Raw genomic sequence first — 27,822 nt, 5'->3', positions numbered from 1 at the left:
ATCTGTGTATGATGTAAAAGTCTAGTATCCAATGATCTGTGTTACATCCTGTCTCTGTGAGCTGAGAGGTAATTGGAGGAGCAGCCACCACCTGACCAAGGGGAGATAATAAAACCCCTGACCAAGAATATTCTAGAGAGCAGTTAGCTGAGCAGTAGCTCAGAAGGAGACTGGAGTCTCTCCAGTACAGACTCTTCGGAGTCTGTACAGCTAGCACACCAGACCAGAGCAGGAAGAGCCTAGCCCCTGCCTGAAGTGGAGCTAATAGCTAGTGAGTGAGGAAAGGGGTATCATCCTACCATCAAGGGTGATACCTGAAGATATCCAGGATAAAGCTGAAGCTTCCTACTAGGACACAGCTACCTCCCAGCCTGCCATTGCATCCAGGCTGGTGATCTACATCCTGTGGCTCTCTCCAAGTACCTCTTCAGCACTCCACCATCTTGTTAAAGGCACGTTGCTGATGTTCCTGTCGGTTCCAATAAAGAACTGTAAGTGTTTCTGTTCAACCTCTGCCTCCGTCTGGTCCCTGCTACTCCGGCTGTCACCATCACGGGCACCCTGTCCACCACACAGAGACTCATACTCTAGACACCAAAGGGTTGCCCCAGGGAGATCTGCTATAGCAGTCTCTCCCTCATCATTTCTTGCCAACACCACCCTGCTGGAGACCTGCCAGGCTGTAGGACAGCCCTCCGGTTCCCCATACCAAGCACCGTGACACAAGCGTGCTTAGGCCGCAACCGCCAGCCACTCAGGTACTGCGGGCCCAGGCTGTCTCCAGGCCCCAAGAAACGGCTAGGCCCCGGTGGGGGATGTTGCACGTTTTTTTTGTGTATAATCGGACCTGCTGCTGCCGTTAACTTGATATATGAAATCCTGCTGACAGAATCCTATTAAATGCTGATACATCAAGCTATATCGGATTGGATATTCAATGGCGTGAATAGGAAGGAAAACTTTTTGGTGTGCCACGGTACAAGATGGACCAAAGCAGGGAGACTATTGTATATATTTGAATCCTACCCCTGTCAAGATCATACTATAAAGACAGCACAAGGAGCTGAGTCCATAGCATATATACAGCTCCAGAAGTCACATTTGGCTCCATGCACACATCCATATATGGCAGCTGTGAGCTAGCCCCAAAAATGCCAGCTAGCTCACGGCTACCACAGATGTGCATATTGCATGGGCTGTGAGCAAACCATGTCCTGCCACACCTCGTATGAGCTGTGCGGCCAGGCCACAACATATAGGACAGGTCCTATTCATTCCAGGATTTGCAGTGCAGCCAATCATTTCACTATGGAGAGGGGAGGGGTGAGGAACATTCAATTTGGTGACCATATGGCTGACCTCCCCGCAGAGACGGAATACATAGTTAGTACAAATATATACATATATTTATTAGTCCTATAAGATCTGAATATATATTTCTCTTTTTTGGGAGGGGTCACCATGATTTCTGTGCACTTCCATGGATGTGATTGTGCAAGCACTGCCAAGTAGTAGACCTCACACCAGGTAGAAGAATTATTACTGAGCAGTATAAATCTGTACAACATGTTATGTACGCAGAGCCCTAATCTTTGATATAGCTTTTCAGTCATCAGGGTTTTGCCCATCTCAATAATGGCTGTTTGGAGCGCTGCGCTTTTTGACGTATATTCTAATTCGTCAGTGGTCTGAAGGCACCGACGCCTGTGATTGCTCAGCTGTCTCTTACTTGTCCCGCCCTTTTTGATGTGATTGGTCGTCACCTTGGAGATCTCCGCTGTGTCCATGAGCCGAGTTGTAAGGTGTTCCTGTACGGAAGCTGGCAGAGATCATAGTGCGTCGAGTTACGTAACGCGTTCTACACTCTGGCAATGGCGAACGGTGAAGGCAGCTCCGGTGAGGAGTCTCAGGTCACTTACTACACCCTGGAAGATGTGAGGAAAAGGAACAGTCAGAAGGAGCTGTGGCTGGTGATCCATGGCCGCGTCTACGATATCACACGCTTTGTGGAGGAGGTGAGGCTTGTGTCTGGACAAGTTGTATATGATTGCCATTGCTGATCGTGCTGCGCAGTGGCCTGTGATGTGTATGCTTTCCATAGATATAGTACGGGGTCAGTAGGGGCTGCGGATTCATGCCATGGGGGTTATGCCGGACGTCCTGTCACATGAAGGGAATGCCCGAGGACTGGGCAGTGGTCATCCACAGATATCCAGACCTAAGGCACTGTGCTGCTATGTAATGTGTACTGACCCCTGAATTGCTGTGGTATTTAGTTGGGTTCACACATTGCTTGACCAGTTTTTAAAGAAAACCTGTGACCAGTATCTCCCCCCAACTGATGCCTCTATCTATGGGATTACAGCCAGCATTGTTCTTATATTCTCATAATACATATTCTCATATGTCTTATTATAGTGTCTATGGCCTAAATACAACATCACTTGTGGTGCAGGACTCCACTTTTTTGTATATAGCCAACATTGTTCTAACAAAGACTTAAAGGGCACCTACCACCACGAATCTACCTATAAAGGTAGATCGGGTGGTAGGTGGATGTATGGGACGTGAGAATAGCTCTTTTTAGAGCTAATCCTCACGTCCCCGCTAGCGTAGTATAAACTTTATTGCCCTAATATGTTAATTTAATTAAGCGGCTACCGGGGCGTGGAGTAGCCGGACACGAGGCTACACGGCGCGGCTACTCCACGCCCCAGTAGCTGCTTTCCCCCGCCTACCCTGTGATCTTCGGCGCGCAGCTCCTGGCAGCTGCGCGCCCTCGTCCGAGAAGCCGGAGTTCTGCGCATGCGCAGTAACTCCGGTCAAGATGCGCGATCTCGGGAACGAGGCCGGAGTTACTGCGCATGCGCAGAACTCCGGCTTCTCGGACGAGGGCGCGCAGCTGCCAGGAGCTGCGCGCCGAAGATCACAAGGTAGGCGGGGGAAAGCAGCTACTGGGGCGTGGAGTAGCCGCGCCGTGTAGCCTCGTGTACGGCTACTCCACGCCCCGGTAGCCGCTTAATTAAATTAACATATTAGGGCAATAAAGTTTATACTACGCTAGCGGGGACGTGAGGATTAGCTCTAAAAAGAGCTATCCTCACGTCCCATACATCCACCTACCACCCGATCTACCTTTATAGGTAGATTCGTGGTGGTAGGTTCCCTTTAAATTGGTTCCTCTGTTTCAGTCATGGAGGCGGGGAGCTGCAGTATACAGTCAAGCTACCCCCTCACACCACTAACCCGGGTGCAGAGAATTCCTAAGGAGGAGGTGAGAGAGGCTTGACTCTTCTATATCCTTAGCCACTCCCTCAGGACTGAGTGTGATGCAGGCCAGATATAAAATATATCTGCCCTGGGAGAGGGGGCCTGTAAAAAACAAACAAACTATCAATACCAATACCTGCGCTCTCGTTGTCCCATGCTGCTCTCCATGACTGCCATATGCCCGTGCAGGCGCTCCCGTCTGACCACAGATGGCCATGTGTACCTCTGTAAATAAACAGAACACTGAAGGACAGTGGCGCATCTCTTCAGCTTAGACTGCTAGCTTGATGTTATACCGCAACTTCCCACCTCCATGACTGGAACAGAGGACATAGATAAGTCTTTTTTAGGAAAATGGTGGCTCTAATCCTATGGGTAGAGACATTAGTGGAACACCCATCACTGAAACTAGGGCAAGATGTGCCACAACACTTTTATACATCTGTCTTCCATCGAAGTGAAGAAGAGACTGTTCCTCTACATTTATAGGAGCTGATTTTCCAGCAGAAAAAAAAAAAAATCCTTGCCTTCCCCTGGGTCTAGAGCGGCGCTGTTCCCACCCCATCCCTCTGGGAATTCTTTTATTTATTCATTTTCTTGGAAAACCTCTTTAAGGAAGACATGACACATCAGATAATTGCTCTTCTACAATTAAGAAGGTAAAAATCCCCTGCATAATTTGCCAGAGGGATTTACATTTGAGTATTCATGAATCTTGTCAAAGAGAAAATTCTCTTTAATTTAAAAGCTAATGTTATCTACAGTGGATCTTCACAGCTGCAAGTTCAAGACAAGTATTTTCACCATATGTATCAGTAGCACAATGTTCAACTAGATGTTCAGTCGACAGTTTTGATCATGATAAAAGTGCAGCAGGACTGCTGATATGTATTTTAAGGTTGTAGCTGATCTTGGTGTACTAAGGACCTGCCTCATACTGCTGTTGGCTGTTCTATCCACTGAGCTACTTCACAGCCCCTCCTCTGAGTGAGAGGTGTAGCATGCTTCTGGTTGGCTATTACAGCAGTTACTGTGGTTGGGACTGTGGAGTCCAAATGTCTCAGAGCACTGTAGGTTTAGCACAGGGAAAGTACGCTAAATGTCTAGCTACTATATGGCAGAGAGTTTTCTCCTCCCTTATCGGTTAACCCCTTGCCACAAATGGGCCCATTATATTTTTTCCCATATAGCGGGCTGAGGATATTTAGCATTTTCAGTGTTTGTTCAGCAGATACTGTTTATTTGAGTGATAACCAAATGCGCCCTTATGTGCTGCTTGTTTATAATCCTCCCCCATTCCCCAGAAAAAAATAATTCCTGTATATGACTGGTGGGATCAAAGGTAGCTGCTCCCTCACATGTCGCTGCAAGTCTTTGGCCTTTTGGCATTTGATGAAAGCAGTGTTACAGAGAAGCCGATTGGCAGCCATTCTCCCTATCTCCATTCTCCATTTTTTTTCTTTTTTAATTTTATTTTATTATAAATCAGATCATATTTATTTAAATTTCGTCATCACATTTTCCATTTACAACACGAAAAACAAACACTCCCACCATCCTCCCCCCCCATGGCACCAATTCCACATTCCTGCTCTCCCTGTTCATTCCAAATATCCTTAAAGGAAAAGTGTACCTGCTGCATAAAATAATTGTCAAGTAACCGAAGACTGCTTCTAAAAAAAAGTACATAAAAGGTTTGGTGTCATGGACATGTACAGTGATAAAAAAATGGTTGCATTGCAATAATTAGAAAACAATTTTTTTATTTGCTTTATTCATATGAGAACATTTTCAATTTAAGATTTTATTTGCTTGGAGTAAAATCACTATTTTACATGATCTAAAAGTGAACCCAGATGGCTCAATGAGAAGCAACAACTGGAATCAGCACAGCAAGGTGAACACATACCTGGGTCTCTGCTTGCTCTGCTGGCCTTGGAAACTGATATATACAGAACTCTTTGGGAACGTGGGATGTGCGTCATATTTGGCCTCAACGGAATCCAGAGATTCAGCTGTATCCAATGAGACCAGAACCCTGATCCTATGACTTCCCATTGAGAAGCTAGAACTCGTGCAAGGTCTTGATCTGATACAAGGTGGGATGTTCTCTAGAGCCACCTAGGTGGTGTGAATGGGGTGTGTCTACTTCTATGTAAGAAAATAACCCCTTTGGCCCATTGTCTTTGCCAGGGGGAAGTATATTCCCATCACAACAAGAGCGGGAAGGATATTCACGTGTAGACTAACCTCTTCCTCCATTAGTTCAGCATAAGGTAATAGAATTGCTTTTTCTTGTAGTTAAACACTTATAATCTACTCTGTTAAACTGTATATAGCGTAACTTTGTTATGCACTGGGCTTGTATCAAACGAGAGTTGACTGTAGACTGCCGTGCTGATAAGGCTCTGTTTCACTGAGGCTAGTGAAAGGGGACTTACTGCTGTTCAATATGGTGGGCAGGTGTTGTGCCATAGCGGAGGTTGTGTGGACAACTCTAACTCTCTGCCTGCACCTCCCAGAACCAGTGCGTTCAGGGAGTGTCTATAAAACAATAATTAACTGACCTTGAAGACCATTCATTCAAGTGTATAGCAGCTTACACCACTCAGATTTAGACTCCTGTAACTTACATTTTTTCCCATCGCCACGACAGCCCCCACCAAGAGAGGGACGTGCCTCCTCTCATCAGGGACGTGCCTCCATGGTTTCCTGCCCTGCAGGAGACCGGAGTAGATGTTAGCTGGTTGGGTCTGGGGTTCCTGGAAGTCCAGGTGGTCTGTGAAGGGCGGGTGATGCAGAGATTCTGGTGCCAGAGGAAGAAAAGAACACCAGGCAGCTGTAGGCCGGCGGTTGCTCGGTGTGCCGCGTATGTGTTTGCGCCGGAATGAGCCCACGGTGGCAGTAAAAAAAAGACTCCACAGGGAATGCAGTGTGTCGTGAAAATTTTCTTTCATCATATGATAAGCTGACGTGTTACTTGCTTGGGGTAAATAGTGGCAGAAGAATCAGAGTGTGTGCTGCAGTCTCAGCTGCCCTATTGAGCAAGAGATCGAACACAGAGAAAGAAGAAGGGCTCGAGGCTCCATTAACACCTATAGTGCCGGAGCCTCTCATGCTCATTTGCATACAGTCATGCATCCTGGTGGTAGATGGCCTTTAATGTCCATAACAATTCTCTCCTTAGCAGAAGAACATATTCTTTCCTTCTCACCAGCTCATGTCAAAGGAAAGGAAAACGTGAGCGCAGACTTTCTCAGAGAGTGGGGACCTTCTGCAGCCTAAACAAAGGCGACTGACCCTTGGCAGTGGATGCTTTCTCTCTGACATTGACTTGAGATGTAGCAAATACGTTCCCTGCTCTGATCCTGGATTTCTTGGGTGATAAAGAAGATTGGAGAGAATGGCGCCTGAATCATTTATTTATGAGAAAATCACATATTTGGTAAAAATTTGGAAAAATTCTCAATTTTCTAAATTCAAAATGTTCTACTTTTTCAACACCTAGTCATAACAGCAAAAAAAAACTTACCGTATATTCCGGCGTATAAGACGACCCCCCTACTTTCCTGTTAAAATATAGAGTTTAAGATATATTCGCCGTATAAGACTACCCCTTTTCCAATGCATACAAAACACCGGTAAAAATTTAAAAAAAAACAGATTTGAATTTAACATGGTCCTTTTTTTTAATTTAAATTCTTATGACATGCAGGTATATAGCAGGAAAACTGTCACTCATAAACATAAGGCATACAACAACAACATTACCATCGTCCATTTTACTGTAAATGTTACCATACTGTACCTTAAATTTTTATTTTATTAAATATTCCATGCCATGTACTCAGAAGCAGGAAAAAAATTCCAAATGCAATGAAAATGGTAAAAAAAAACGCATTTGCGCCATTTTCTTGTGGGCTTGGATATTACGTCTTTTCCCAAATGACATGTCTTCTTTATTCTTTGGGTCGGTACGTTTAAGGGCATACCAAATTTGTATAGGTTTTATAATGTTTTCATAGATTTACAAAAATGAAAACCTCCTGTACAAAAATTATTTTTTTGATTTTGCCAACTTCTGGCGCTAATAACTTTTTTATACTTTGGTGTACGGAGCTGTGGGTCGTGTCATTTTTTGCGAAATTTGATAATATTTTCAATGATATAATTTTTAAGACTGTACGACCTTTTGATCACTTTTTATATATTTTTTAAAATATTTTTCAAAATGGCAAAAAAGTGCCATTTTCGACTTTGGGCGCTATTTTCTGTTACGGGGTTAAACGCATTGAAAAACCGTTATCATATTTTGATAGATCGGGCATTTTCGGATGCGGCAATACCTGATGTGTTTATGATTTTTGCTGTTTATTTATATTTATGTCAGTTCTAGGGAAAGGGGGGTGATATGAAATTTTAGGCTTTTTTATTATAATTTTTTTTTTTTTTACTTTTTTTTTAATTTATACTAATTTTCAGACTCCCTAGGGTACTTTAACCCTAGGTTGTCTGATCGATCCTATCATATACTGCCATACTACAGTATGGCAGTATATGGGGATTTTCCTCCTCATTCATTACAATGTGCTATCAGCAGATTGTAATGAAGGGGTTAAAACGAAATAGCCTCGGGTCTTCGGAAGACCCGAGGCTACCGTGGAGACGGATCGCCGCTCCCGATGGCGTCATCATGACGTCACATGCGCCGCTATCTTTTTGAGGTTGCCGGCAGCCATCGCTGTGAAAACACCCGCGATCGGTGCTAGCACCGATCGCGGGTGTTACTGGTAAGCCTTTGCAGCAATATGCAGCAAAGACTTACCGGCAATGGAGAGGGCTCAGCCCGTGAGCCCTCTCCATGCAGCGCGAATAAGACGAGCCCAGACCAGACTGAAGATTGTTCAGTCTTCAAAAGTCGTCTTATACGCCTGAATATACGGTAACTAACATTCACGAATTGTTTTCTTTATGTGGATATGTTTTTTTTTTTTTCATGCATCCTCAGGGACCTCCTCAGATTTTAAGTACCTTCTGAGAGGCCTAAATAAAAGTAAACCCCCGTAGATTATAGAAACTACACCCCTCAATGTATGTAAAACAACTTTTATGAAGTTTGGTAAGCCTTAAATTGTTTTTCAGGGGTTAAATCAAAATCGGATGCATAAAAGGAAAGCTGTGCCATTTCGGAGAAGATTATGCACTTTTTATTAGCTGTACAATCTTTATTTTTTTGGAAATATAAGGGTTTAGTTTCTGCGACATTAGATGCACTTTGCAAATACTTCATGTTAGTAGGTCTGCAGCTTATTGATGAGATTTTATGAACGCTTGAATGTATGGAGGATAGGTAAATTGTCAATTTTGGTTTCCTTTATGTATATTTTGAGGGCCCTATAACTTATTCTATAGATCACTATGATTATTATTTTTATTTTTTATTTATTTTTTTTTTTTTTACAATTTTACTAGGAAAAAAAAATATCTTTGGAGACATGACTTAAATTTTGGTTGACAGAGCTGGTTTAGGGATTAGTTTTTTACATGTTAACTTTTTCTGATCACATTTTGGAACATTTGTGAAGGGATCTTATGAAAAATATAAATTTTTGGGGAGATTTTCGGGGTTTGTTTTTTGGCATTCACCGGGCGGGTCCAATAATGTTTGAGTTATTCTACAGACTATTACAGGCGCGGCGATACAAATAGACTTGTATAGGGATTGTTTGCATTTAGGGTACTTCTACTTTACTTTATTTTATTATTTTTATTAAAAAAAACTTTAATAAGCAAATTAAACTTAATAAAGTTGAGATGCCCCTTACATGCGCGGTCAAATGTGGCTGTGGCGTGTAAGGGGTTGATACAATCAGAGGAATTTATTATATACAGCCGACACCCACAGCTTATGGTGCCAGAAGCTTGGCGTAAATAGTACTGCAAATATCGGTCAAATATTGGGAAGGGGTTAAGGTCGATATGTTTTTTTGTGTGTGTGTGTGTGGGGGGGGGGGGGAATGGGACGTAGTTTACGGAAATAGCAGGCCCTTTCTGTCCCTTTTTTCTTTAGCCCAAAAGTTGGGCGGTATGCTAGTGTTTAAATCCACTATAAATTTAGTGTGGGTGGGAGCTCTGGCTTTGCTGCCTAACTAACCGACTTCACAAACGGAGGCAAGATGGCCGCTATTCATGAAGCGCTTGCAGCAGGAGGGTTGCCCAGCAAGGCAGTGATGCCAGAGCAGCAAGCCGACAGCGTCTGTAGGCGGGACAACTCTCCTGCTGAGACTGTGGCCCGAACAGCAGCCATCTTACCACTGTTAGGCCGGTTCCACACTTGCGAGTGTGATGCGATGAACTCATTTTGTCTGAGATGAGTTACTTTTACACGCTGCAGTGGGAGAGCAGTCACATTAGATGCCTAGAATACTTTTTGTGTCATATCAGGTCACATCATGCTTGTGGTTCAGTGAGGTACAAAAGCAAAGATGAACGGAGTTAAATGATATATTAGAGATGTTGCCTACAGATAAATATGCAGTTTCTGCATATTTCTTTAACTGATTGTATATCCCGTTCTGTAGTTAATATAGAGCTCAATAGGGCTGTAAATGTTACTCATCTCAGACAAAATATGACTCTTTTCTTCTCCTTTGCATGTGGCTTTTGAGTTTGTTTGGTTTTTTTTTACATATAGGCAATTTTTAACATAAAATAGGGAATGGCAGTTAGGACATTTCATAGCCTTCCCGAGGGTGGTTTATTGGGGTGAAATCTGGTGACCTTGACCCTTTAAGAGTAACGTGGCAGAGGAATGGAGCTGATGAGTGAGTTAATTATTTTCTCCGATTTACGTTTTGTTTTTTTAAAATACATTTTCTTATTTGTTTACCTATACTTGGCTCAGATTTGCCTAATTTTACCGTAACAAATTCTCCCAACTTCCACTGTTTTTGGGTCTTTTTCTTTTAGTCTACCCCCCCCCCCATCTACTTTAATGTATAGTATTGCCTATATTTGTCTTTGCTATTGATGTGTTAATGCTCCATAGTTCTTTTATTAAACATGGGTTGATGTTACCTGCGAGTGTCACATGGGGGTGCTGTGTACCTGTCGGCTTTTTTCAAAATCTTATTCCTAATATAGCACATGTTTCACCCATAGCATAGTAAACTGCCTTAAGGGAGGGCGAACTACTACTTGTCATCAGGGTGAAAAGTTTGTCATTCCCTTCCCCATGTGTAACATTCACACAGTTGTAAATTGTGTGTGTGCGCAACTGACATCTTATGACATCAGTAAATGAGATGAGTCGATAAAACCAAGCCCCGCACGCTCTGAGGTCTCAGCTTTGAGTCTGAACCAACTTATTATTGGGGTGTGGTGTACATTTATATTTATACCGCCAATCTATTTGCCGCCATGCTTGTGTTGAAATAACTTTACAAAGTCTTCATGGGGATAATGCCATAAAGGTCAGTACTTCTATATAAGACATATGTCTTAAGAGAGCGCCACAGCCTGTCTGCAATTAACAAATGATGCCGACTTATGAGCAGAGACTCGGAGAAGAACTTCCATCGACCTTCAGAATTTAGGTTATTCTCAGACAAAGTGAAAGTAAGGCCTAAGGACCCGGGCCCCTTCCACATTTGCGTTGCAGATCACGTCAGAGTCTGATCAGGGTGCGATCAGGATTTGGTCAGTGAAAAACTGTCATTTTGCATCGGAGTTCAATCAGTTTTCAGTCAGTTTGTTCAGTGCCTCAGTTTTTTACGTGCATTTTCAATGCGTTTTTCATGTGCAGATAATGTGCGTTAAAAGGACTCAGGACTAGAGATGAGCGAACATGCTCGTCCGAGCTTGATGCTCGGTCGAGCATTAGGGTACTCGAAACTGCTCGTTACTCGGACGAATACTTCGCCCGCTCGAGAAAATGGCAGCTCCCGCCGTTTTGCTTTTTGGCGGCCAGAAACAGAGCCAATCACAAGCCAGGAGACTCTGCACTCCACCCAGCATGACGTGGTACCCTTACACGTCGATAGCAGTGGTTGGCTGGCCAGATCAGGTGACCCTGGGATAGACTAGCCGCTGCCCGCGCTGCTCGGATCATTCTGTGTCTGGATGCCGCTAGGGAGAGAGCTGCTGCTGGTCAGGGAAAGCGTTAGGGTGTTCTATTAGCTTACTGTTAGGCAGGAGTGATTCTCAAAGAACCCAACAGCCCTTCTTAGGGCTACAATAACGTTCTACTTTTTTTATTTTAATTTGCATCTATTACCATTTTGTGAGGAATTAGCAGGGGGACTTGCTACCGTTGTGTTTAGCTCTTAGTGGCACACATATCCATAGCAAAGACCGAAGTGGGAAAATTCAGTAGGGGTTGGATTTCTATTAGGCAATAACTCAGTGTCATCTCATCTGGCATAGTAGTGTGCTTCCTTTGATACTTGGCTAGAAAATAGCCATAGGAGAATACAAACAGCTTCTTGAAGCCTACAGTAGCGTTCTATATATTTGATTTCTGGTTGATCTGCTGGTGGCTGTAGTTTCTGCAGTGCATGTACTTGCCAATTCTGAGCAATTTGTAGTGAGACTTGCGACCGCTGTGTTCTGCGCTTAGTGACGCACATATCCATAGCAAAGGCCGAAGTGGCAAAATTCAGTAGGGGTTGGATTTCTATTAGGCAATAACTCAGTGTCATCTCATCTGGCATAGTAGTGTGCTTCCTTTGATACTTGGCTAGAAAATAGCCATAGGAGAATACAAACAGCTTCTTGAAGCCTACAGTAGCGTTCTATATATTTGATTTCTGGTTGATCTGCTGGTGGCTGTAGTTTCTGCAGTGCATGTACTTGCCAATTCTGAGCAATTTGTAGTGAGACTTGCGACCGCTGTGTTCTGCGCTTAGTGGCGCACATATCCATAGCAAAGGCCGAAGTGGGAAAATTCAGTAGGGGTTGGATTTCTATTAGGCACTAACTCAGTGTCATCTCATCTGGCATAGTAGTGTGCTTCCTTTGATACTTGGCTAGAAAATAGCCATAGCAATAGGATAGGATTGTTTGGTTTTAAAAACTCAAAAAAAAACAAAAAACACAAAAAAACACAAAAAAAAACAAAAAGAAGTAAAAAAAAAAAAGTTATAACTCTCATTTTAAAAATGTTTAACCCGAGGGCTAGGGGTAGAGGACGAGGGCGGGGACGTGGGCGTCCAACTACTGCAGGGGTCAGAGGCCGTGGTCCTGGGCGGGGTGAGACACCACCTGCTGATGAGGGAGCAGGGGAACGCCGCAGAGCTACACTCCCTAGGTTCATGTCTGAAGTTACTGGGACTCGTGGTAGAGCACTGTTGAGGCCAGAACAGTGCGAACAGGTGATGTCGTGGATTGCTGACAATGCTTCGAGCAATTTGTCCACCACCAGTCAGTCTTCCACGCAGTCCACCCATGTCACCGAAATCCCCACTCCTCCAGCTCCTGCACCTCAGCCTCCTCCCCCCCAGTCTGCCCCCTCCCAGGAAAATTTGCCATTTGAACCGGCATACTCTGAGGAACTGTTTTCTGGACCCTTCCCACAGTCACAAACCACTTGTCCGGTTGCTGCTGAGCAATTTTCCGATGCCCAGGTTTTCCACCAGTCACAGTCTGTGGGTGATGATGACCTTCTTGACGTAGTGGAAGTGTGTAAAGAGGTGTCCGACGATGAGGAGACACGGTTGTCAGACAGTGGGGAAGTTGTTGTCAGGGCAGGAAGTCCGAGGGGGGAGCAGACTGAGGGATCGGAGGATGATGAGGTGACAGACCCAAGCTGGGTTGAGAGGCCGGGTGAACACAGTGCTTCTGAGACGGAGGAGAGTCCTCGACCTGAACAGGTTGGAAGAGGCAGTGGTGGGGCCAGACGGAGAGGCAGGGCCAGAGCTGGTGCATCAGCGCCACTGTCAACTAGTGAAGCTCCCGTGGTGAGGGCTCTTGCGGCGAGGGCTAGATCTTCAGAAGTGTGGAGGTTCTTTAAGGAAACACCGGATGACCGACGGACTGTGGTGTGCAACATTTGCCAAACCAGGCTCAGCAGGGGTTCCACCACTACTAGCTTAACTACCACCAGTATGCGCAGGCATATGAATGCTAAGCACCCCACTCAGTGGCAACAAGCCCGTTCACCTCCGGCCGTGCACACCACTGCTCCTTCCCCTGTGTCAGCTGCTAGTCAGCCCCCTGCCCAGGACCCTGGCACAAAAACCCCATCGTCGCCTCCACGATCCTCCACAGCATCCACCAGCGTTCAGCTCTCCATACCCCAGACGCTGGAGCGGAAACGCAAATATAGTGCAACCCACCCGCACGCCCAAGCCCTTAATGTGCACATCTCCAGATTGCTTAGCCTGGAGATGCTGCCCTATAGGCTAGTAGAGACCGAGGCCTTTCGCAACCTCATGGCGGCGGCCGCCCCTCGGTATTCGGTCCCCAGCCGCCACTACTTTTCCCGATGTGCCGTCCCAGCCCTGCACCAGCACGTGTCAGACAACATCATCCGTGCCCTGACCAACGCCGTTTCTGACAAGGTCCACCTGACCACGGACACGTGGACGAGTGCTGCCGGGCAGGGCCACTATATATCGCTGACGGCACATTGGGTTAACTTGGTGGAGGCTGGGACCGAGTCTGACCCTGGGGCTGCTCATATACTGCCGACGCCGAGGATTGCGGGGCCTACCTCGGTCCAGGTGTTTCAGGCCTACTATGCCTCCTCCTCCTCCCACCCCTCCTCCACCTCCTCCTCCGAACTACCATCCGTGGGCACGGCGCCATCAGTCGGTAGCTCTAGGCACAGCAGCAGTGCCGTCGCTAAGCGACAGCAGGCGGTGCTCAAACTGCTGAGCCTAGGCGACAAAAGGCACACCGCCCAAGAGCTATTACAGGGCATTCCACATCAAAGTTGTTAACTTTGTCGCCACCCTGCTGTGTAATCCACAAAATATACTGGCAAACTTTTACCATTTAGGGATATTATTTCAGCGCTTCTTGCGCATCTGTTTACATTCCCCTCACCCGGCATATCCTAAACTTATAAGAACGCTACTACACTTGATCTTATACAAAAGGTTCTTAGAAGTGCTGTTTGGGGAGTAGCCTAGAAACAGGGGCTTGGATTGGCGAAAGCTCGCCTGGCTGCAGAGCGCCAGCTCCATCACAAGATCCAACTAACATAGTTGCAGCACCTTTAATCTACTACTAGTTCACTGCCTCCATAATAATAATAATCTTTATTTATATAGCGTCATCATATTCTGCAGCGCTTTACAAATCATAGGAAACAAATACAAATGTAATGTAACAGAGCACAACATTTGTATGGAACAACAGGAGTGAGGTCCCTGCTCGCCAGAGCTTACGGTTTATGAAGATGATGGGGTAACACGAGGTAAAAGAATATTTAATGGTCAAGCCATTCTTCTTAGGGAATAGAAAAAAATATAATAAATGGAATTGCTGTCGCTTGAAACACTCAGCCGTCATCTTATATACCAGGTCCAGGGTGAATGGGACTGCAGAGAAGTCTGGTGCCTGTTGGTTGCTGGATAACAGATGGGAGGACGACACAGGACGGGTTAGTAGAAGAGTTAAAACTTCATGCAGTTAATGAGTGTTATAGGCTTGCCTAAAGAAATGGGTTTTAAGAGCACGTTTGAAACTTTGGAGGTTAGGTATTAGTCTGATAGTCCGGGGCAGAGCATTCCATAGAATTGGTGCAGCTCTAGAGAAGTCTTGGAGACGCGAGTGGGAGGTCCGCACTAGGGTAGAGGTTAATCTAAGATCACTGGCGGATCTAAGAGCACGGGTTGGGCGATAGACTGAGATAAGAGAGGAGAGGTAGGGGGGTGCAGCATTATACAGAGCTTTATGGATGAGGGTTATTATTATTTTAAACTATTCGAAAGGAGACTGGCAGCAAGTGCAGCGACTGGCATGAACTGTAAGCATACATGGTCCCCTTATCAAACGAGCTGTGTCAGGCAGAATTTGGGGTTGTTTTCATGGCTTCCATGTTAACTTTGTCGCCACCCTGCTGTGTAATCCACAAAATATACTGGCAAACTTTTATCATGTAGCGATATTATTTGAGCGCTTCTTGCTCACCTCCTTTGGTTCCTCTCTGCCACCCATTGGTTTGAAGCCTGAGTCCATTTAGGGTATGTCGCCATGCCACTCTCTAGCCTGCCGCTGCTGCCGCTGCCTCTGCATGCCGTCCCCTATAGTGTCAGGGTCAATTATTGGATGTTTTAGATGCTATCTAGCTTCATTCTGTCACTCTGTCATGGCCATGCTGTTGCCCATAATTTTGGCATAATGGTGCGATTAGGCAGCCTCAGAGGCATCCATGCATGCTGCCCCTGCTGTTTCCTGTCCATTTCCGTGGTGTTTCCATTCTTTTCTGAGGTTCCCAGGTGTTTGGCCAAGCTTCCCTGTGCAGAGCCTTGGTCCCCTTGAAAAATGCTCGAGTCTCCCATTGACTTCAATGGGGTTCGTTATTCGAGATGAGCACTCGAGCATCGGGAAAAGTTCGTCTCGAATAACGAGTACCCGAGCATTTTAGTGTTCGCTCATCTCTACTCAGGACTCTTTTCTATGGCAATTGATGTGTGAAAAACGCATTGCACTTGCAAGTGTCTCAGTGTGATGCATTTTTTATGCGTCTCCATAGACTTGTATGGTGCCTTTTTCACGTGTGACTTGCAAAAGTAGAGCATGTCGAGATTTAAACGCGCGTTTAAAAAAAACCATGCGTGTGTGTGTGTGAAAAAAATGCTAGTCTGAAAAAGCCCATTGATTACAATGGGTCAGAGTGCAATGCAAGTTCTGCGCGTCAAAAGCACGCTCAGAACGTGCGCGTGTGGAAGGGGCCTAATTCTCGCTTCTGAAATAGAAGAAAATGGAACTGCTTCCCCATGTGGGATGTGTGGGAGGTTTTCCATTGGACAGGAAGCCTGGGGCCTTGTTATCTTACAGGGTTCGAAAACATTAAAATGCCTATTGGTGGATGCTATTCTCCTGCCTCCACAAAATTTTTTATATAGAGATAACTATATAAACTTGGTATCTTTGTGATAAAGAATAAAGCGGATGTGGGATTTGGACCATACAATGAAAGGCATTTTTAATAATTTTTCCAACAACTAAGAGGTTGAATGGCGCACGTACTGTGGAAGAACTTCGGAAACCCAAGAATGGAATTGGGTTACAAAGTTATGGGGTTAAAATGATCAAGAGCTGGTTACCGGTCACGTGTTTCTAATGGAAACGCATACCAGATTGAGTCACATGTGGCATAAGGCAAGCACCGCATATAAATGCATCCTGAGAAAAGTGATAAATGTTAAGTATTTGCTGTTCTTGAGCCAAATGCAGTTCCTGTCTGTGCATTACTGCTCCATTTTACACTGTGGACTCTTTAATCCTTATGGATTGCTTAGGGACCCAGTAGTCGGGACTTCCAAAGATCAGGAATTTATCATCACTCTTGTGGATATCTTCCAAATGATTTATGTGTATAATCTGGCTAATATGAAAATCCCTCTAATCTTTACAACATGATTAAGCTTTCCTGCCATACACGCATTCACTGGGGCTTTAACCTATGCCAGGGATAGGGTAATCCAACATTCCTGCAGTAAGTACCCAAAAACTTTCTGAGCGAGAAAATTTGCAGTGGACCCCTTAGGTTTTGGAGTCAATGTTGTGGCAAATGATTCCTTCAGTCCACCAGTTAAAGGAATGTTGAGCAATTTCCTAAAAAAACAGGAGACAAATGGTGAAGAGACTTGGATACCATCTTCTTGCCTACTGACCAATCTTAAACTAAATCTACCACTTAGATTAAGGATTCCAAACAAAGCACACTTTTGGAGGATCTGCTCCTATTTTAGCTTACATTATATTCTTGTTTGTGAAAAAAGTTATGCAAATGAGCCCAACTGGCTCCAGTTTCATTTAACAGCTATGGAGCCCTTTGGGCTCATTTGCATAAACAAGGGGAGAAAAAGCTAAAATAACAGGTCCTGCCAAAGGGGGCACACACCTCCATGTAAGTGTGCTTGGTTTACTTTCCTTCATCCTGTTGGTAAATGTCCTTTTAAAGAACAGATTTTGCTATTCCGGGGCAAATATGATGGGGCCAGCAACACATTAAAGGACATCTACCACCAGATTACTGATGGTAGACTGTCCTCTATGCATGCTCGTTACCTCTAGGGCAGTGGTGGCGAACCTATAACACTGGTGCCACAGATGGCACTCGGAGGCCTCTATGTGGGCACTCGGGCTGTCTCCCAGGCACAGAGTTTGCCAGACATGGCATCTTCCTGTAGACTCAGGCAGTCCAAGTAGTACCCTGTGACCCATCCTGTGCTGATTGTTCCTGTCTGAGGAGTGAAAATGTGTGGACAGGGTCGGATCGGATTCTGCTAGCAATAAGTTTGTTACTGACTAAATTGCCGTGTTGGCACTTTGGGAAAAGCTAGTGTTTTTTGGGTCTCATTTTGGGCACTCGATCTCTAAAAGGTTCGCCATCACTGCTCTAGGGGATGATGGGACAGACTAGTTCTAGGGATCCCGGATTCTTCAGAAAACATTTTTTTATAGAAATATACAAATGAGCCTTAGCCCCCGGAATAGCAAATTCTCTTGTTTGTATTTTGTAAATATTGATGATCAAGCGGCTGCAGGGAATAAGATTTTCCTAATTTTTTTTAGCCAATTGTCCTCTCTGAACGGGGTACTTGAGACAATGGAGGTATATTAGGAAACTGCTAATGACTGAAGTAGAAGTGAGGTCAGCCATTACCGCAGTATTATTGCCCACATGAGGGGAGATTTATCAGAAGTTTTCTCAGGTAAAACTGTTCTAGTTAAATCCACCCCCTTCCCCGATCTTTAAACAAAACCTCTTATGTGGACATTTTTACTAATGCTTTTACTAATTTTACTATGGTAATGATTTCCTGTTCCACCAACTGAGACACTGAGAATACACAGAACAGGTATAGTTCAGAACCGTAACCCAGTGGTCATGGGATCACACATTCAGAATGACTTTTACACCTTCCAACTATGCTGTAAATTTCTCTTGCAACATATCTTCCCTCCTTCAGGCAATGAAACTACTTTAAGAGCCACACAAGCTTTTTGTAAGTCTATGTTTTTGTGTGTTTGAGGGCAGATGTCCCCCCCCCCCCCCCCACACCTTAATTTTATACTGTTGTCAAAAAATGTAAATGCTTTTACTAATGTGTGTGAAGAGGTGAATACATATCTGACGTTTTTCCTTCAATGCATTAGAGAAGTGAAGGATTGTTTACGCTGGGTGCACTGTTGTACACGGTGAGAAATATTAATATGATGACAACTAACAGATAGTGTAGTTATGTGAATAATCCACAGGATAGGTCTTCAGTGTTTAATAGTTGTGGTCCAACCATCTGCTAGAAGTTGTGTCTGTGCTCCATTCATACTGGTAATTAATGTTGGTCTAACTCCTTATAGTGTAAAAAGGTCCAGCTTATCCCCCTGTGACACCCAGTATTGCAATTGTGAAGTCCTGGAATATTCCTACTTGGCACATGTAGAATCTAATATGTCATGTTTTCCTCTTTTTGTTTTATGTATAGTAAATAATGGTTGTAGTGGGGACACAATGACTTCATATGCAGATGATTCACATAGATGGTGTGTTCAGGTTATATAATAAGTTCACACTGTGGATGCTGGCGAGCACATGCCGGTGACAGGAAATAACTCATTATCTGTGATGTGATCTGCTCTGGCAACCGCTATTTTAATACAGTTCCCCTAGAGCAGTGGTTCTCAACCTTTCTAATGCTGTGACCCTGCAATACAGTTTCTCATGCTGTGGTGACCCCAAACCATGCAACTCGCAGTAAAAACACAGTAAAATTCCGGCTCTTATGGCTTTAGGCGACCCCCGGTTTTGGTCGTTCGACCCCCGCTGGGGTCCCGACCCACAGGTTGAGAACCACTGCCCTAGAGAGTACTAAGCAAATCTATCATATAGCATGATTCTTTATCATTGGGCACGAACGCTTTTTTTTAATTGGAGGCTCTTTGAGCTCTTTTGGTGGATTTTGCACATCAGAATTTCGGCTCAGACATTTATAATTGGTGCTTATTTTTGAATATGAGGTTTTAATGCCTGGGGTCCTATTTGGTGCTTTTGACTAAACAGTTGTACAAATTCTTCTATTTTACCTGTAGGTAATAGTGAATTTGCATTATATGGAAACTTTGTAAATCTTTCTACCAAGTCTGGACACTATGGGGCCAAATTTATTATATGATAAAAACACTTGTGTAAATGACCACTATAAGTTGTCAGCCAACCCATCCAATCTTCACTTCTAACTCTAAAAGCATCACAAAGTTTGCAAATGAGACAGTCCTGAGACCTTTTAAAAATACCCGCCTGCCCCATTCTATTTTCTTTTCTGTTTCTTCTTGATATTATGTGACATTCTGCGTTCTATCCCAGGAGCTTCATTCACAGGTCTTGTATTAGGACACAAATCTGAACTTATTTAGGAAAGAAGGTTTTGCTATGTAAATTTATACATTGTCTGGTGTATGAATTACCTGGGCCAGCCTGGAATGCTGGGGCGATTTTCATTAAGAGTTCAGCTCCAGGACTATAAAAGAATCTGTAAGATGCGACGATTGTATACGGAGATGAACACAAATTCTTTTTGGGCTGGGTTCACATCTCCTCTCATATGCACATGTTTAGGGTGTACACAAGGATGGCTCTTGGCGTACATGCTAAACGTGTCCATAGACAAATAATGGCAGGCAGATGAAACCTTTTTGCCCTTCTTCTGCACAGTACAAGTCACAGCCAGCAGGAAACACTTGTAAAAAGAATGTGACGTATAGCCTTAGCGGAGGCCATAATATCCTATGGGGGACAGGTGCAACTGTATGGCTTCAACTGAGCATACACTCTGTGTTTCCCTAGTACATAACTCCCCATGACATCCATGTATGACTGTTATGTCACTTGGGGGGACACCTCCCTTTCAAGGGGAGAGGCTGAACCAGAGTATATATATCCCACTATATGAGCATACATTGTAGCCCTCTAAGAGTTATAATCACAACCTGAATTTAGCATTACATTGGTTCATCAATTTCTGCTCAGTCAGCTAATACAATAAAGTGGGAGAGTAGGCATGTGGTGCAGTATAAGATGGTTCTGCTCTTTTGTGTCAGGTACTTTTTTCAAAGCTAGTGATAAGCCCCCTACATAACAAAGAAACCATTTAGAGACATTATAAAAGCCCCAAAAACAACTTTAGGAATGAAATGGGGTTGAACTGGTAGAACCTGATGTTCGGAGCCTAATGTAACACGTCAAGATGTCTTATAGTTCTTGGCAAAGCAAGACATGCATATCCTTTGGGGTGTTGAAATCTTAGTTTCTTAAAGGTCATGGGAAACTGCAGAATGGTTGGATGTAATTTTATTTACAAATTATGGATATCTAACTTTTGCAAAGATGTATATTGTAGACCAGTGATTTTCAACCTTTTTTGAGCCGCGGCACACTTTTTATACTTAGAAAATCCTGGGGCACACCTCCAACCAAAATAGCACAAAATGACACTAAAACAGTCATGTTATACATATAGTTAATAATATAGATTCTACATTTATTTTACTCTGGGCCTGTTTCGATAAACACAAAAGGGATATCCTGGCAGGAATGGTGGAAAGACACACACAAAGCTCTTCCTCAACAGTTCTCAGTTTCTCCCTGTTTCTAGTATATGGTACTGATTATTATGTGGCTCATATACTGCAAAATAAAGGGGTACTATGGCCATGAGGCCAGAGTACAAGTGCCAGCTCGTATACTCAGCATATGAGCTGGTACTTGTAGTACTCCAGCCTCATGACTATAGTATTTCTCATTTTACATTTCTCATTGTTATATGCAGTATACTGCTGGAGTACTACAAGTACCAGCTCATATGCTGAGTATTGTGCCAACAGTTCATATACTCAGGCAAAAGCTCATATAGTCAGCATTATTGGTGGGCAATACCTTGGCGGTGGGCAAATAGGGGAGTCTCTCCGCTCTCAGGATGATGCGCCGGCCTCGGTGACATCATTTTGTCACTCGAGGTTCAAAGCTTGTGCATGTGTTATTCCCCGCGGCACACCCGACCATGTGTCGCGGCACACTAGTGTGCCACGGCGCACTGGTTGAAAATCACTGTTGTATAATATACACGCTGTCGTGATCTTGTTGGAAATGGTGACAACAGTGCCCTATGGGCTGTATCTGGTATTGCAGCTTTAAAAATTGTACTTGATTGTTGGAGAGAAAATAGCAGGCACGGATGATGACACCGTTCCATATACAAAGAGCATATTGAAAGATGATGTTTGGTCAGAAAAACTTATTGTTGCAATGTTTATTAAATTGCAATGCGAATAAACTTTGGGAAAGTTGTTATCAGCAGAGAGAGAATGCCCCCTACCCCCACTGCTGTGTTGGTACATGACTGGAAGTGATGTGCTTATAGTGTGCTGATATCTCCTCGACCTTTTTACATAACGGCACATTGAGAGCAGAAGAAAGAACCCATCTGAAAATGCAGCAGAGACTGGTGGATTAGAAACCCAACGGGGGAGCAATCCTAGTAAAAGTAAATTAGTTTAATCCATTTAAATTAGAACACAATGTAAACTGGTCAACCCCTTCATACTTACTGGTCCCAATCTGGTCAGGATTTATGGAAAAGGTGGGGAGAGAGAAATGCCAATATCATAAGATGGAAATTGCAAAAAAAGCAAGTGTCTTGTAATGCCAGTAATCTTACAGTACGCCAGGTTTCTTAAAGATGAATCCTTTGAGTCCCTTTCCTTGTAACTTTACCTTGGCTTGTTTCTGCAGCATCCAGGAGGAGAGGAAGTCTTGTTTGAACAGGCTGGAGCCGATGCTACTGAGAGCTTTGAAGATGTCGGACATTCTGTTGATGCTAGGGAAATGCTGAAGCAGTATTATGTAGGAGATCTGCATCCGGTAAGCTCATTGTAATAATACATATGTTATTATACATATATTCTGGTTTGCAGTTCTGGAACTTCCTAACCTGTATTAAAGTGCTACGTTTATTCATAGACCTGGATGATTTTCAATGTTTTTTTCTTTTTCTATTTTGTGGCACTTTAATACAGAAATACAAAGGGAAACAAAATAGCATTTTTGCAATTGGAGGTTAATTTTCTAAATGATTTTATTTTTTGTGTTCAGTCGGCTTACACATTTGTTAATTGTAGCATCCCTCCCCTCTCCATAGGGAGCTATTCTGCTGTTTTTCGGTCAATGGTACGGTCAGCTGGGCAATACAGCCTTGTGATACCTGTACTGAAACTTACCTTTGATCCAATATGGTGACCATGTTCCCGACATACCGTATTTTTCGGACTATAAGGCGCACAAAAAATCCATTGATTTTCTCAGAAATCAAAGGTGCGCCTTGTATATGAACCTTACTTACAGACAACAGCTGCCTTGAACTGTGCACAGGTCTGCCACCTGCTGGTCATTCATCCTTGTAATTAGGTGCGCCTTATAGTCCAGTGCGCCTTATATATGAACCTACACATTTTAGCAGGCATTTATTGATGGTGCGCCTTATAGTCCTGTAATCTAAAAGACTCTCTCAACCATTGCTGTCTGGGGTATTCAGCAATGCAAATTTTCCCTTTTTTCTCCCTGAAATAATCAATGATAATAAACTTGTACAGTGGATACAGAAAAAAAACTAAAACGTAGAAACTGAAATATCACATAGTCATAAGTATTCTGACCGTTTTCAGTATACATTAATGAGCAAAAAAATAACTTTTTTGATCTAATCAATTGGGGGATTGTGTTTTTTTTTTTTTTTTTTTTATATACCCAATATGAGTATTACTGCAGGATCTAGAGTAATTGAAGGATGTGACTGATCGCATGCTTCTTGTGTCACTGCACGGACTATAAACCCGTTCATGCTGCCAGGAGAAGTTGCAGTTGACGATGTGTGTGAGACTGTGACTAGATGGAGCACAGCTGTGTGTGTTCATGTGAGTGAATTGAGGAGAGGTCTATGTGAGTGGATGGAGCAGAGTGGGGTGAGTGTGTGTGTGTGTGTGTGTTCATGTGACTGAATGGAGCAGAGGTCTGTGTGCGTTCATGTGACTGAATGGAGCAGAGGTCTGTGTGCGTTCATGTGACTGAATGGAGCAGAGGTCTGTGTGTGTGTTTTCAAGGGAGTCAATATTGCACAACTGAGCTGGGTTCAACAGGTTGTTTTAGCCGTGACTAAAATTTACTGTTATGTTTTAGATAGTTTTGTTTAACTTTTTCTCTTTGTTCAACAGGACGACTGCAAACAAGGGAGTAAAAAGGTAAGAATGTCTAATCCTGTGACCTATCAGCAGTCTCCACTCCCCACCTGTAGCATGAAATACTGATGGGTTTCCTTATTACGAAGATTTATGTGGTAGATCTTTATTAAAAACTGTATTTGTTGACCGTTGCAGCCAACGTGCACTTTTTATTTTTTTGATGCGGATTATAAAATAAAAGCTGCACAGAGATTGTGTTCAATTATACAACCCCCCCCCCCCCCCCATGGTACGTGACGCCAGCTCTTTGTGAGGTTCTGTTGTATGTAAGAGGGAATAGTATTGTTCTGTACCCATGTTATAGAACTGAGGTCACTTAGGGACTGACCTCTGGTTGGCAGATCTGTCCTGAAGAAATCTCTGCACCTTCTCTTGCAGAAATCATTAGAAATAGATGAAGTAACACTTTTGCCACCCCTTCTACTTCATACACTGTGCACATTACTGGCAGCCTGCCCTACCAGGATTAAATATAATTTCCGATTTTTCTAATTACAACTCCTTGTAATTATTGTTTGTTTTCTTAATGGTGTCTCTTCCTCCTTCCCCCGCACCTTGGAGCTGCCCTGGGCTGATTACTTCCTCCCCGGCTGTGTACATGCTTGGGGCTGCACTATGCTTAATTAATACAATAGAGATGGAGCAAATTTGTGTCAGTGGGGAACATTTATTAGCGCTTCTATGCCTGAAAACTGGCGTACAATCCCTGATAAAATCGAAATGCCTTGCAAACAAGCAGGCATTGCGAATATTATTATCCCCCTCTACGCTGGCTGCATAGCGGCGTGAAGGGGACATGGGCTCCCTAGACCATGTAAAAGTTCACTTGTTTGCATGGTTTTTACGCAAAACTGCTGATTGCGTAGTTTAGGCCGCCGGAACATCATACGCCAGCGCACAAACAGACTACACCTGTATGCAAAGACCTCTTGTACCCATCATTGGATCATGGGGAATTGAACATTTACTGCCGTTAGTAATAAGAACATTGCTTCCATTTAGACAATGGCAGGTGGTAAGAAGCAACAAAGACAGGGCTTGTATTCTTTAGCCAAGGAGACACATGACATGCGATGCATTAACTTTTATTGATTTAGGAACCCTTTGTGTACAGTACAATCCATTGCGTGTGCCCCAATTTACTTAAGTCCCAAACTCTAAATATTTTACATAAAAAAAAGACATAAAATAGGGCTTTCATTACATTTTAAAGGAAACCTACCACTTGTAGTGGCAGGTTTCCGATGGCAATATCGGGCACCAGCTCAGGGTGAGCTGGTGCCGGAGCTTATTTTAGTAAGTGTTTTAAACCGCGGTATCGCGGTTTAAAACACTTTTTAAACGTTGTAGCCGGCGCAGGCAGGTACGCGCTCGGCGCTTACCATGCGCGCGGCTCTCCTTCACTTCCTATGTAGCCGCGTGCATGGTAAGCGCCGAGCGCGTACCTGCCTGCGCCGGCTACAGCGTTTAAAAAGTGTTTTAAACCGCGATACCGCGGTTTAAAACACTAACTAAAATAAGCTCCGGCACCAGCTCACCCTGAGCTGGTGCCCGGTATTTCCATCGGAAACCTGCCACTACAAGTGGTAGGTTTCCTTTAAGCCTGCTTGAGCCAAACCTCTTTTGATCCTCTTACTGTGGAAAATACAGTATAAAGATGGCAATTTATGAGACGCCCCAATTGTCCGTCTCAACCGTAGGGGGATACGCACACTTCACACAATATTAGGTGTGTTTGAGGAAACAAGTGTAAGATTTAAAGATCTGACAAATATATTGAACATTGTGCAGTGTACAATTTGCTGCAAATCTGGATAGTGCCGACAAATTGTTAAAATACCTTGTAAATGCAGTTAATATTAATCTGTTTGAAAAAAAAATTATACATATTTTTCTTTCTTTCAGGATGTCTTGATAACAACATCATCAAATTCAACCAGGTATTGGCCTCTTTTACCCATAAATTTAGAAGTTTTCCTTAAAGAGAACCTGTCAGAAGAAATTGACCTATAAACACTACTGGTCTGTTGTAAGGATCATTAACAACTTCCAGTTCAAGTTTGTTGATGGCCCAGTGTGGTGGCATCATCCAGAAAATCAACCTTGAAGTGAGGTTTAAATTGGTTGTAGAGGGTTAGGGAGACAGAGATTGTAGCGTTGAAGTCGAGCTCTCTCCACCTCAGAATTCCCCCTCTGCTCTGATTGACATCATTAACCCCTTCATTGATGCCTGAATGTCCAGGTCAGTGTTTGATATTCTGCTATGTGCTTCTTTAAATCACAATGTCTAGGGAAAGCTTTACATATCAAAAAAGGTTTACTTAGTTTTTTTTTAATGACATATGAGAGTTTAACTTGATAGGATAGTTTTGTTAATTGCATTGTTATTTTTTCTTTATAACATTAGCCGATAAATGACTACAAATATTTAAAAAAAAAAAAACTTTCATTGAAAAATGACAGAAAAGCTTATTTTTCCATAAGTGGTGAAACTGAATAAACTTTTATCAAAATATGTTATAAATGTGTACAGCATAATTCCCCAAGTTCACCTACAGATGCAAAGGGTGTAAGGGGCTGATTAGGCTGGAAGGGGCACATTTCAGTTGCCTATACCTCCTGAACCCTGGCACCTAAAAACACAATTCAAAGGGCGTAATCAAAACTGTGTGCTATAGCAGCGTGTCCATCAGATCAGCGAACAGATTTCTTTGCATTGGAAGTAAAGCTTTTTATAGCAGGACAGTAAGTGGAGATCTAGAAAACATGAGGAATTGATATACTGGAAATATTGATACAGAAAGAGTACTGGAAAAACTAACTTTTCTGGACACAACCAATATGAATTTGGTTTTTGCTGAAAGTGGACAACCCTTTTAAAGGAAAGCCATTTCTGGCCAAAAACTGGTAGTATCAGAACAACGTGGGAGCTTGAGCAAGTATGATTTCAGATTCCTGGAAAGCGCCTTTAAATAGACCTAGGTAACAAAACAAGTACATTGATATGTAGAAGCATATCTGAAGAAGCATGTATGCCACAGGGATTCTTTTTGTTTGCATGTGTACTGCTTGACCTTTAGGCATAGACGAGGGGTCTGTCTCCTTCTCAGGTGCAACAATGATATATTTTATTTTCCCTGTTTTCCCTACAGTTCATGGAGCAATTGGCTGATCCCTACTGTGGCTGTTGTGATTCTCGGCTTGATGTATCGTTTTTACTCGATGGACAGCCGCTCATCCTGAACATTAAATACCATTAACCATAACCTGCCGGTGTCTTCACGCACAAGAAAATGAGCAGGATCCGAAGCACAGAAAAGATTTTCCCCTACTTTCTGCTAGATCCAGAGGTCAAACTTGATCGGAACCTCCTCATTTAATGTTGCTGACAAAGACCTCTCGTCCATGCCGTGTGCCTGTGTTGTGGTTTTATCTAAACTCTGGATACTCTTAAAGGACTTTTTATCCAAATAATGTGTCACAGAGCATGCCTCATACTTTGTATTAAGCTTTGTTCCACTTGAAACAACCTAGTTTGTATCTACATAAAAAGTTCAGTGAAATTCCTTCCTTGTTTTGTACCATCTACTAATTTCTGCTCGTTGCCCTTGGATACAACCCGCAGTTTAGCTCCGCCATGTTGTATGGCCTAGCAGCTCATCTATGTCCCTGTCTCTTAAATGTTTCTTTTCATTCAGGTAATAGGAAGCCAGCAATATTCATGGAGGAGAGAACAGTATGTAATAAAGCGAGTTGTTTACAAAGTTCCCCGACATTTTATGGAAGTTCTTTCTATGGAGTGCTTTACAATGTTGTTCACAAGTGGAACTCCATCTTCATCATCTCCATTTCTGGGGTATCAAAGGTCTAATGCTAAGGCGTCAATGGGAAGTGGCCTTTTTCAGTGTCATGAGCTCTGGATGCATGTTGGGGACCACATTATGTTCAGTGTTTCAGATCCTTGTGTGTGAATGATTCTGCTTTTTTATTAATAAACTGGTTGTCATCAATCTCATTAACACTAAAAGCCATAAAAATGATCTTCAGACATCATTGATTTTAATAAACTTCTTCTCCTGTGTCTAA

At 43.4% G+C, this 27,822-nt stretch overlaps 1 protein-coding gene across 1 annotated transcript; it reads left to right on the top strand.

Annotated features, from left to right (window-relative positions):
• Positions 1 to 1,751: 1,751 nt before the first annotated feature.
• CYB5B (cytochrome b5 type B) lies at positions 1,752 to 27,822 on the top strand. The gene is made up of 5 exons (XM_072117370.1): positions 1,752 to 2,015; positions 22,235 to 22,363; positions 23,710 to 23,736; positions 25,642 to 25,676; positions 26,889 to 27,822. The coding sequence occupies exons 1-5, from the start codon at positions 1,872 to 1,874 to the stop codon at positions 26,977 to 26,979; spliced, it is 426 nt and encodes a 141-aa protein (XP_071973471.1). The 5' UTR covers positions 1,752 to 1,871; the 3' UTR covers positions 26,980 to 27,822.

This window comes from Engystomops pustulosus, chromosome 7, assembly GCF_040894005.1.
Source record: "Engystomops pustulosus chromosome 7, aEngPut4.maternal, whole genome shotgun sequence".
NCBI lineage: Eukaryota > Metazoa > Chordata > Amphibia > Anura > Leptodactylidae > Engystomops > Engystomops pustulosus.
Note: the sequence above shows the minus strand (reverse complement) of the source record. Positions and strands in the feature narration are given on the sequence as shown.

Bases quoted from the DNA above. Each gene is read 5' to 3' on its own strand.
- CYB5B (XM_072117370.1), top strand. From the start codon at position 1,872: ATGGCGAACGGTGAAGGCAGCTCCGGTGAGGAGTCTCAGGTCACTTAC. The intron at 23,737-25,641 runs GTAAGAATGTCT...TCTTTCTTTCAG, and splicing joins GCAAACAAGGGAGTAAAAAG to GATGTCTTGATAACAACATC. The intron at 25,677-26,888 runs GTATTGGCCTCT...TTTTCCCTACAG, and splicing joins ACATCATCAAATTCAACCAG to TTCATGGAGCAATTGGCTGA.